We start from the raw sequence: 11,413 nt of genomic DNA, 5'->3' as shown, positions 1-11,413 counted from the left end.
GTCAACCATGTTTTTTCATAATTTTGAATCATAGAATATCAGGCTATAAATTATATAGTGCATGAATGTCATGAAAAGATCATTCTAAAGTATGCCATGGAAAAAATATATAGTATGTCCAAATAATATAAAACAAATAGTATGCCATGAATTGTCATGGACATTAAAAATAACATAAAAATGAGTAATACAGTATGCCATAATAAATGTCATATAATTGCCATGCTATAGTATCCCATAATTAGTCGTAATGTGGTATGCCATACAAATGTAATGAAAATACTATGTTAAAATATGCCATTCAAAAATAATACAGTATCTATAAAAATATCATATTATGATATTCCATAAGTTGTCATGGTCATAAAAATATCATTAAATGAATTATATAGTATGCCATAATTAATAATAATAGAGTAGAACATTATAAATGTCATAGTATAGTATGCCATACAAATTCATTGTATAATATTGCATAAAACCTCATAATATTCTATGCCATTAAAAAACAATAGTATGGTATGTCAGAGAAAAATGTCATGGTATGCATGTATGTATTTCAGAAGAAAAATCAGTAAAAACTCATAATGCAGTTTCCAAGTTTCTTCACTCACTTCATCCACGTCTCCGTCGTCTTCTTCTTGTCCTTATACTGTATGAATGTATGATGTGTCATAAGGGGTCACTTCTGTCACATTTTTATAAAAATAATCATGAACATATATGGTTTTCTGTTCCATAACCTCCTCCTTCTATATCTTTGCAACAACAGGATGGGTCACATCTCATACTCCCTAGTCCACCTTTGCGATGGTGCTCTGGACACTGCTGTCCTCACATCGGTGAGGACTCAAACCCAGCACTGGTAACTTCCATAATGGGAACTAACCAACTGTGTTACCAATGCCGCACACACCTAGAACTAATCTCTCTGTGTATTTTACTCTTTCAAAGCTGGTGTTAGGCGTCAAAACTCACTGCACCACACAAGGGATTGAACTCACAACCTCATCTCTTCAGACTACTTTTTCTGAGCTATCTGATCTGGCATGCCAAGCCAGTGTTTGGTATCATATTCAACCTCTTCACTGTGGGTGGCAGACCTAAAAAAAACACTGTAATACTTCAGGATAGAACCAACAAACATAGCTTTGTAGACCACACTGCTATCATCCTGAACTATCTAATCCGACACGCTCCGCTGCTGTTTCGTAGCATATTTGACTTCTTCACTTTGGGTGTTGGAACTTAAAATTCACTGCACCATTCAAGGATTGAACACACAACCCTTCTGTCTTCAGACTAGTCTTCAATCACTCTGAGCTGCAAGATGTCTGACACTCCACTATGGTTTTGTAGCATATTTGACTTCTTCACTCTGGGTGTTGGACGTTAAAGTCCACTGTCAACACAAGAATTGAACCCACAACCTCAGATCATGACATTTTTATGACACTTTTTATGCCATACTATACTATGACATGTTCATGGCTATCACTTTGAATTACATTTTTTATTACATTTTTAATGGCATACTATACTCTGACGGTTGATGTAATTAATGTGGCATATGTTTTTTATGGCAAAGTACACTATTACTCCTTTTTTTTTACATTTATTTGGCCTAAGACAATTTTGGGGCATTTTATACTCGCATTGTTATTCCACCTTTTATGTCATACTCTGCTCCAACGTTTTTTCTGAAACCCTTCATAGTATGCCATATATACACACATATATGTATATATTACATATACATATACACATATATACATGTATATACTGTGTGTGTGTGTGTGTGTGTGTGTGTGTGTGTTGTGGCTGTAGTGACCCCTTGCGGTCTGAAGTTGCTGTTTCAACACTCTGTTACCATTGGTTCAAAATGTCCCCATCGTTTCTTCACCAATGGCACCAGTCTTACTTCTTCTCTCGGAGCCTTTTTTTGCATGCATGCTCCTCCCTCCAACCCCTCCTCCTCCTCCACACACACACACACACACACACACCAACCCCCTGTGATGCCAACCCCTCCATTGCTGGTCAGCGGCATGTCTGTCTGTCGAGGCGATATAATCTAAACCCAACATGGAGCAGACGATGTGTTGACGGAGATGCGACGGTGCATGAAAAAGGTAGTCGAACCTCTCACGTTATGAATATCGACCCGCCTGCTTGCAGTTAGCCAATAGCGCTAACCCCAACTCTCTGTTCTCTGCCCTCTCCGTGCACTGCTATTGTTGCACATTAAACTGATGCGAGCATTTCTTTCATCGCAAAAAAATAATCACGTCTTTCGTGTCGTTTTTTTTAAAGACAGCTGGCCTCCGCGCGGCGGGATGAAGTATGTGCGACGATAAACGCGCAGAGAGAAATCTGAGTCAACGTAATCCTTCTGAGCATCGGGGGAGAAGATGAGGACCGCGATGGCTTCGATGAAAACAACATTATTCGTACTTCTACACTGGGGTGAGTAACGCCAGCCGTGCGGTCTGCGTTGTACCTGTTTGCTCTGCACACAATTACTAAAAACCGCCTCACACGGAGATGCATTTGCATGATTGTTTCTTCAAGCCGACCAATTCATTCATTTAGATTCATTTGGCCCCTTTTATTCCTCTTTATTTTGAAATTATTTTTGCCTGTAAACGCTTCTTCTGCGGTACACTTCATCACATTCTTGTGGTGGTCTGCAAGTTTATTACCTTCAATCCAAAGTGTCAGATAGGACAGTCCACCATCAAACACAAACCCCTGAGGACCACAGGTTGTGTCAGGGAAACAGGTGTTTTTGGACAATAAAATTGGCTAGTGGTGGCATCCAGGAAGTCCCAAGCAAAAGTATCCACATCACTAGGGCTGTTTAATGGTGTTCACACAATGGTAAACATCATAGTTGTTTTATGGGAGTGATACCAACCCTCATTTTCCAGGTTGTATTGTTTGACTCCAGTCATTGTATGCACAACCCAAACACGCAGAGCAGATAAAGCTGAATGCATTAACATGTCTTCTGTTTTCAACTTTGCACCTCACGTTTAAGATAGTTCTTCATTGTTTGACAGTTTAGACATAAGTAGAACATATCAGACCGAGTCACAGTTTTTTTATCTCCCTGCGCACGGCATTATTAATCACATAATCTTATCTAATAACCAAGTAGACATGGTTCCTTTTTTTCAGTCCTGTGGTCCAACATGCATCTCTTTGTGGGTTCTTAGTATGAGAAGTTTGGGGCCCCGCTCCTCCGTGTTGCACAGTATCCACTCCAGACAGTATTGAGCCTTGTCCCGAGCTGTGGTGTCCCCCTGCCCTATCAGTCCAAGCCCAATGTTAATTAGGACTTGATCCGCTTAAGCCTCCCACTCGTCTCCCATGTCATTATGTAGGGGCGTGTTATTGTCGGGTGGTGGCTCGCCTGTGAGAAAGCTCCAGTTGTTTTAGGTCTGACGCATACACAGACACACACACACACACACACACACACACACAGACGGGGAGTGCCAAAACGCACCCATCTAGTATTTCTAGTTGTTCAGGTAGTTTTATCAGTCGTAGGTGACGTTTAAAGGCTGCGTGTTAGTGGGTCGGACTGAGTGTCGGTTAGTTGACTGTTATGTTGGGATGATCACATCTGATTTGCATTTTTATTTTCTCAGTTTTTGGGGGAAAAGCGAGCACTGCTACTTGGTATCAGCCCAAAATCTGAGATTAAGCATCTGAATTGTATTGCTACTTTTACCATATACAACTTCCATAGTTTGTACTCTTAAATTCCATTTTTGTTAAATTTTATATTTTTTCTTAAACTTTATTCAAATTTTCTTCCTTATGTTGTTTTTCTTGTTAGCATTTGACTTGTTAGTCGGTTAAAATGACCTGAAAAATCTGTCTTGCTGCAAAAAATGTGTGATTTGAAAGTAATTTGTGTATAATAATAACACAAATCGCTTAAAGGGGGAGCAAGTCTGTAGAGCCAGCCTAAAAACACGCTTCATGATGTCTCAGTTTCCTTCTTTTAAAATAGGAAATTATGACTTTGCGTAAGTACCCTTATCATGAGAGAATATCAATGGCGTGAGAAGTTTCAATGCCTGCGGCTAAAAAGAGTGTTTCAGTATTTAAATAGCTCGGCCTGAGCCTTCAGACTATTTCGGAGGGTTTTTGGGGAAGTTAGTGATGAACCAGCCAGACAATATGAATCAGTGAAATATCATGATTCTTGAACCTGGAAGCTTGAAACTCCCGAGGCACTCGCACTGAATATTCATACTCATACAATCCCTCATGTTACCAGGTGTCTATTGAACAGTAAGGACAGCGGGATAGAGTTAATTCTATTTTTTCCCTTTCTGTGTGATTGGCAGTTTCAAGATTCACTCCTTCCAAAAACAATGCGCTCAATGACCATCACTTTTTGCTGGTTTGAGCACTGAATATTAGCATCAGCACTTTTTGAATGCCACTTTTCTGGATCACTGTGTTGCAGTGAGAAACACCAGTTTCAGCAAATCTTACTCACTGCAGCACTGTGAGAGAACAAACTGCTTTTATTTGTTTTTTAGTGAACTCTTCCTTTTAAGGGTTTTTCAATTGCGAGATATTAAAATCTCTATGGTGTGATTTTCTGCGGGGGTATGCACCAAACAAAGATGTTTTCTTAAGTCTGTAGAATATGATGTGTGGACCAGGACAATATTTCATTTAAAATGGTATTTTGACACGCATTACTCCTTTAACAAATAATGCGCCTGCTGGGATTTTAAAATTGAAGTAGGCCATTTTGATTAATTGTGCAGCCCTAATTTGAGCTAATAGACTCACATAGATGATAGTATTTATTTATGAATGTGTCATTGCCCTGCCCCAGCTGGAGTGTTTTTTTCTCCTCCACTATTTAACGTATTGATTCACTGTTAGCCAGTCATCAGCTCAGGATATTGATCTGTGAGTCCATGTAGCAAACATGCTGCGAGGCGAAGCTGTGACCCACAGAAGTTCACATTGTTACCGTTTCCAGCCCGTCCTGCCCGTTGGTCACCGTCTTTCACACTCTTTGCTCTCTCTCCCTTTTTCTTTTCACAGGGCTCCAGTGCGCTGTGTGTCGCGACATATTTCTTCCTCCTGGGACCTTGTACCGCGTGGCAGGGTTCCCCCTCTCCCTGCCCTGTGCCGTGTCAGGATACGATGGCCCACGTACGCAGGACTTTGAGTGGTTCCTGATCAGGGATGACGCCAATGGAAGGCAGATGGGAGTGGTGTCCACCAGGGACAAGGGCTTCCCTTACGCCCCTTTCCAGGCCCGGGTGAAGAGTGGGGAGGTGAGGGTTGAGAGGGACTTGGGGGACAAAGTCCGGCTAGTGATCCAGAGGCTCCGAGCTGACGATCAGGGGAAGTATGAATGCTACACACCCAGCACGGACATCACCTACCAGGGGAACTACAGCGCCAAAGTGCCTGTCAAAGGTAAGAGATATATCTTGGTAGAACATGGGAGTTCTATGGCACAGAGGAATAATTTCCATCATACTTGTTAGTAAAATCAATTTATTTTTTGGTTTTGGTCCTTTCATGGGATTTGTTCAATATAAGGAAAATGGAGAATATCCCTGGAGAGGGGAAAACAGGGGCAATAAACAAATCCATGAAATAAATAAAGAAAAAAGATGAATAAAACATAACCCTGATGATTGCAATAATATGATCTAAAACATGGCAAGATCAGCCTTCAGCATCTTCCTGTTTTGTTCTTTCAGCGACTAGTTCTAGTCGGTACCAAAACTATTATTATGCATCACCAACCTCTGCTGCAAAATCTCAAACGGTACCCAGTGCTAGTCCCGACACGATGGCTGTCACAGTTCAGCCGACACGCAGTGGAAACCAGCACACTGTATTCCAGTTTGTTTCGGGGGTTATTGCATCTCTGCTCTACATCAGCCAGATGAATGACGTTTATTAATCATACTCTGTGTTTAACTTGGTGCTCGATGACATTCCTCATGTATAAGCTCTTATTTACACTTGCCATCTGGAGTTTTTCTTTCTTTCTACGAAGATCCATCTGCTCAAGCTATCCACTATATTTTGGCAATTTTCGACCATCCACATGGTTACCAATCCTGTTTCTATTTTTCGTGTACCACTACGTTTATGTTTGTAGGATGCAGGGTGTTTGTTAGGCAGCTTAAGAGTTTTATCTTCATAATAGCTGGCTAATCTAGCTTTGGCAAAGCTTGAGCCCCAAAGCTAAGGTTGGTAAACGGCTCGCAGTCACTCTCAGTAACCACATTTCATGACTCGCTTTAGTGTTCTAAACATAGAAACGGCAATAGAAATTAGATTTGGTCCATTTCTTTCCCCTCCCACCTGGCTCCTGTTGATGTAATTGTCTGTCTGCCTCTTTATACACCCGCAGTGATCCCTGATACGCTCCAGATCAGTTTTACCCGCTCACTCACCGGCCAGCCCGTGCCAGAGGGGGCCGAATTAACGCTGACATGCTCAGCCGGCATCCAATCGGAGCAGCTCACCCATCTGTCCATCACGTTCGGGAAGCGCGGTGCTGGAGAGGGTTTGGATAGCGGACCGGGAGGGGAGGTCAGCACCGCCAGAGAGATTATCTCCGTCGACAAGCTCCTGGGGGTCGTCCCCGGACATTCGTACAAGAAGCGGTACGATGACGGAGAGATCACGCTGGAGAAGAGGAACGGGGAGGCGGGACTGGACGTGTACGTGATGAAGATGAGAGCGGTGCAGCCACAAGACACCGGCACGTATTTCTGCGAGGCCTCCCAGTGGATCCGGGACCCTGATCGATCGTGGCAGAAGATAGCACAAAGGATGCTGGATATTGGCAACTTGACCGTTCAGCAACTAGGTCAGTGTAACTGGGAAACTGTGCCAGTGTTTGTGCTGACATTTGCTAAACACATTGACGGCTTGGGGCGAGTGCCATTGGTCATACTGCAACCAGCATGTTGCACAGATATTTGGTTTGCAGTTAATTGTTCAAACAACAGACATTTGATGAAGTTAGTAAGACAATCTTTATAAAACACTGAGAAAAGAACATCGTTGGCCAAATAAACCGGAGACAATGAAAGCAAAACAGCTGAAGTTTGGTTCCTGCTGGTCACTTCTTCTCTCTCAGTGGCGTCAGTCGGCCTGGACTTGTGTTGCTGTTGAGTACATTGGACTCTTTCCAGGTTTCAGGCTGAAGCTCTGGATGTTTGTGTTACTTACAGCTTAACCGAATGTCTAGCCTGCTGGCTGGCGAACTGAGCGGTTTACTGACAGGACAGATAGCGGAGCTGATTAAACATGTAACTGGATACACATCTGTAGTCAGCTTGTTGGCTGAAGGAGTGTTGGGCTTTCTGATTAGCTGCCCCTGGATGACTGGGTTTTTCCTCCCGTGCTGGGTGGAAGGATGTACATATTACTATTATATCTTACTATTGTACTACTCTCTTGTTAATCTCGTGATCGATTGATCGGACGATTATTTTCTTGATTAATCAATTCATCTTTTGATCTGTAAAACAGTGACAGATGCCCATCACAGTATCTTCAGACTCTGAGGTGACTTTATCAAATGTCTTGTTTGACTCTACTATACTAATAACTATAATGTAAGGCTACAAAAAGCAGCAAATTCTCACATTTGAGAACCTTGCAACTATCAAAATTCTACTTACTATGTGTCCGCTGTCAAACTGTCTGACTGTTGAACTTGATGCTCAGCTCTCGCTGATTATCCCGCTGGATCTGAGGGGTCGATAGCCGGCTGGCAGAGCAGCAGAATAACTGCCTCGCTGCTTGGCTCAATTTAAATTCTAAAGAGCTGGTGTAGGTCTGAAGGATTAAGCAATCTTTCCTCCCACCGTGGCTTCTTGTAGCCCACAAAGAGGACGACTGTCTCTCTGTCAGACTGATGTGTCCATTAGTGTCAGAACAGATCTGTCCTTCTTAAAACTGCTTTAATATCTTAGATAGGGACGTTAACATGCGGTTACATAGAGGATATGGTCCTGATATGTATCTATGAAAGTGCTTTTTAAAGTTTAATATTGAATTATTCAAAACTACATTTTTATAAATGTTCTTTTAATGAACCTGTGTTGCTGATGAGTCTCAGTACTTAGTAACTACTTATTGGAGCTTAAAGTTATTTAGGTCAAATTCTTTTCTCTTCAGCAATAAAAGTGGAGCTGAAGTTGAAGCATTTAATCAGTGCATGCATTGTTTCTCTGATGAGCACTATATAGCTCTGTATTTTCTGGCCCCTGTTGTCTGACGAATACAATAGTCTTATGCGTCTCCTTTTGTTTGTATAATGTCTCTATTATTGAGCAGATCTGTGTTGTGGTTAAATGAGGCTTCGCTCACACAATGGACCAGTGTTGATATCTTCCATTTATACCCAGTTATATCAGTACTTCCAATATGAAACTTCTTCAATTCATGAAACAAATTTGCACTTCTCGTTTGTGCTGCACCTTCTGCTGTAGAGCGTTAAATGTTTCTGATTTTGCCAACATGCTCAAGTTTCTTTCATTGAGCAATAATAGAAAAGGGCAAAGTGGTTATCCATTTTATCTTGGCCATTAAGTATGTAATGTACAAGAGAGGCCACTCTAGCTTCTCCACAGAAACCCACAGTATATCGCTTCCTGTGAAACGTTTTACTGTCACAGTCTGAGTGCTTGTTTGAGGCCCTCCACCGAGGAGGATTTCCTGTGCTTTCATTATTACTAACCCGTCTCCCTCCACCTCTTCCATTCCCCAGCGGAGTCTCTGAGTATAACGTCCTCGCCCAAGGGGGAGGTGACCCTGCAGGTGGGCTCCCCTCTCATCCTGACCTGTGAGGTGTTGGGGCTGCCGTCTGAAGTAAACGCGGGCCTGCTGGTTCAGTGGATGAAGAGGGGATCGGTACGCAGCGATGTAGCCTGGAGCGGTGGAGTCGAGGTACCGATTCTCATTCTGCTGACTCATTTGTATTATTGTTTATTGCTCAGTGTGTGCGATTGTATACAGTAGAACAAGTTGCCGTGTTTGTTTTGTACCTGCACAGTATTATTGAGGGATACTGAGACATTGTATTTGACGTTGTGAAGGTGGAGGTGGCCCGGATGAGCCCAGACGGCGTTGTGAGCTGGGGGGACGACCTCAGCCGAGCTAGCGGGGGCTCTATGGAGAAAGTGGCCGAGGGGAGGTACTCTCTGAAGCTGTTCTCAGCCCAGCCCTTAGACTCGGGGGTATACCGGTGTGTGGTGAGCGTGTACGCTGGAAGGACAAACCCCGGCGAGTTTACTCCTGCAACACTCACCCAGAGGTCTGAGGGAGTCACCGTCAACCTCAAGAGCAAAGGTGAGAGCTGCTACTCGCGTCCCCAGTGACACGCAGGCTTCATCTATATCAGTGATTCCTATTTCTTTCCACTGCTGGTTACATTCTCTTCTCGAGGACCTCTGCATTTGTTTGGTGTAAGAAATTATTTAAAAGTATGGAACATCAGGGATATGCAATAAGTCAGTGTAGCATTCTGATGCTTAATGGTAAACTGCCAACTGGAATCTGTGGCTCGCTGAACTTTCAGTTTTGTCGAACTGACAGTCACGTATGTTCAGTTCACCCTCTATAAACTATTCTTTCAATCTACCACTTCCCTCCACAGATGTGCTCGTTGCAGCCGTGGCTCAGCTCCCTCGAGGGCCCCTTTTAAAAAGAGGCAGCACTATCACCCTGATTTGCAACGCCACTGTGACGACCACAGGCCCCGCCCAGGCACAGGTGCAGTGGCTGCGGTGGCCAATCCCTGAACGAGTTGTCAAGAAGGTACCGAGCCCAGCATCTGATGTTGCTCTACCGGACCCCCCTGTGGTGCAAAAACCCAGACTGGTAGCTGCCCTCATGTACGACGGTGTCGCAGAGATCTATGCCAACGGTAGTGAGGTTAGCGTCGACCGCCTGTCAGCCGGCAGCTACAGACTGAGGGTCCACGCAGCAACAATCGAGGATCAGGGCATGTATGCGTGTCATGCCCAGGCGTGGGGTCAGGACCAGCATGGAGGCTGGTACAACACGGGGGCCAAAGCTGAGTCAAATGCAGTGACTGTTTACCTGTATGCCAAAGGTAAGAGTCTCCCAGGATTTGTTTTTATGTAGTAACCAAAGTGATCTTGGATACGTGTAACGGATTACAAGCAGATGCAGTTTATTAACTATTTTTGAAGTGGTTTTGCTGAGATCATAGCTCTAATTTACACTCCAACACGCATACATTCACATCTGGAAGCTGCCTAGTACAATTACGGTTTGATCTGTCAGCTACTGAGCAGCTCCACTGGAGTACTGCAGGGTAAAGAGGCGAGTGCTGCTCTTCACCCTCCTTATCCAGATTTATCCTGGTGGTCCCAGGATTGAACTGGTGTACATAAATACCATTTAGAGGTACTTTACTTGAGTATTCACTTCACTACATATATATCAGAGCTATAGTTATGTTTCTTCTCAAAACCAAAAGATTTTACACGGAAAACCTACGATACCTAAGTTTATAAAATATGATCCATTGACACAGATTAAGCTACCAAAAAGAGTTCAATTTAGCTCCACCATGACTAACCACAGTACCACAGTAGTAATGATCCAATGATGTAATACTGTAACATTGACAGTAGCCACTCTGCGTTATGACGACTTTTACTTTTGATACTTTAAAAGTTCTCTGTACGGAATGAGATCCTTTCAGCAACGGCTGAGCCGATGGCAAGCAGCTAACGGTGCTAGCTGCACGAACAGTGAAAACTAAGGCAACAGTGCTGACAGAGCTAACAGTGTTTACCTGAGGGAGAACTGGAGGGTGGGCACTACGCTTCCTTGACACGTCAGGACTGCGTTATCAGTGGTAACTGCCATATGAGCGCAGTGCAGAGCGGCAGACATTAGCTAGCCAGTGGGGCAGAACAGAGAGACTCGCATGCACGCGCAGCCGGCCCGGCTATATAAACAAAGCACAGAGAAACTCGGGTTACAACACACACAGAATGAGAGTGCCTTCATTCTCTGCTGAAGGTAGACATTGCTCCACTATATCTTTATGTAGCAAATAGTTGTTTGCTGCAATATTAACACTCTGAATGTTGAATAGAGAACTTTTAAGTAAATTATTTGAATACTTCTTCCACCACTGACCTTCGGTCACAAGCTGGAGGGCAGAGCAAGTGTAAACGTCAAGTCTTTATTCTTGACCTTGAGAAGTGTCTGTACATTTTAAGTAGCAGATAGCAGGACATGGTTCCCCTGTATTTACATCTTAAATATGTACATAGGCACGTTCCTGTCCCATGAAGCAGTAATTTAATATTGTGGGACTTTGAACTCAAGGACCAAGAGGACCATTTTTACTGTC

The 11,413-nt window shown here is 43.3% G+C and overlaps 1 protein-coding gene across 2 annotated transcripts in view; it reads left to right on the top strand.

Annotated features, from left to right (window-relative positions):
• The first annotated feature begins 1,991 nt into the window (after positions 1-1,991).
• The window catches only part of igsf8 (immunoglobulin superfamily, member 8), a 14,868-nt gene continuing 5,446 nt past the window's right edge, over positions 1,992-11,413 (top strand). The window contains exons 1-7 of one of the 2 annotated variants that reach the window (XM_031853807.1): positions 1,992-2,132; positions 2,314-2,466; positions 5,083-5,463; positions 6,416-6,877; positions 8,789-8,967; positions 9,117-9,369; positions 9,677-10,135. In XM_031853807.1, the coding sequence (XP_031709667.1) occupies positions 2,412-2,466; positions 5,083-5,463; positions 6,416-6,877; positions 8,789-8,967; positions 9,117-9,369; positions 9,677-10,135 (1,789 nt within the window). In that variant the 5' untranslated portion in view covers positions 1,992-2,132; positions 2,314-2,411. Of the gene's footprint in view, positions 2,467-5,082; positions 5,464-6,415; positions 6,878-8,788; positions 8,968-9,116; positions 9,370-9,676; positions 10,136-11,413 lie in introns of both variants that reach the window. The other variant, XM_031853815.1, reaches the window with a different exon arrangement.

This window comes from Anarrhichthys ocellatus, unplaced genomic scaffold, assembly GCF_004355925.1.
Source record: "Anarrhichthys ocellatus isolate YVR2014 unplaced genomic scaffold, GSC_Weel_1.0 scaffold1, whole genome shotgun sequence".
NCBI lineage: Eukaryota > Metazoa > Chordata > Actinopteri > Perciformes > Anarhichadidae > Anarrhichthys > Anarrhichthys ocellatus.
This window is presented reverse-complemented; position numbering and strand designations above follow the sequence as displayed.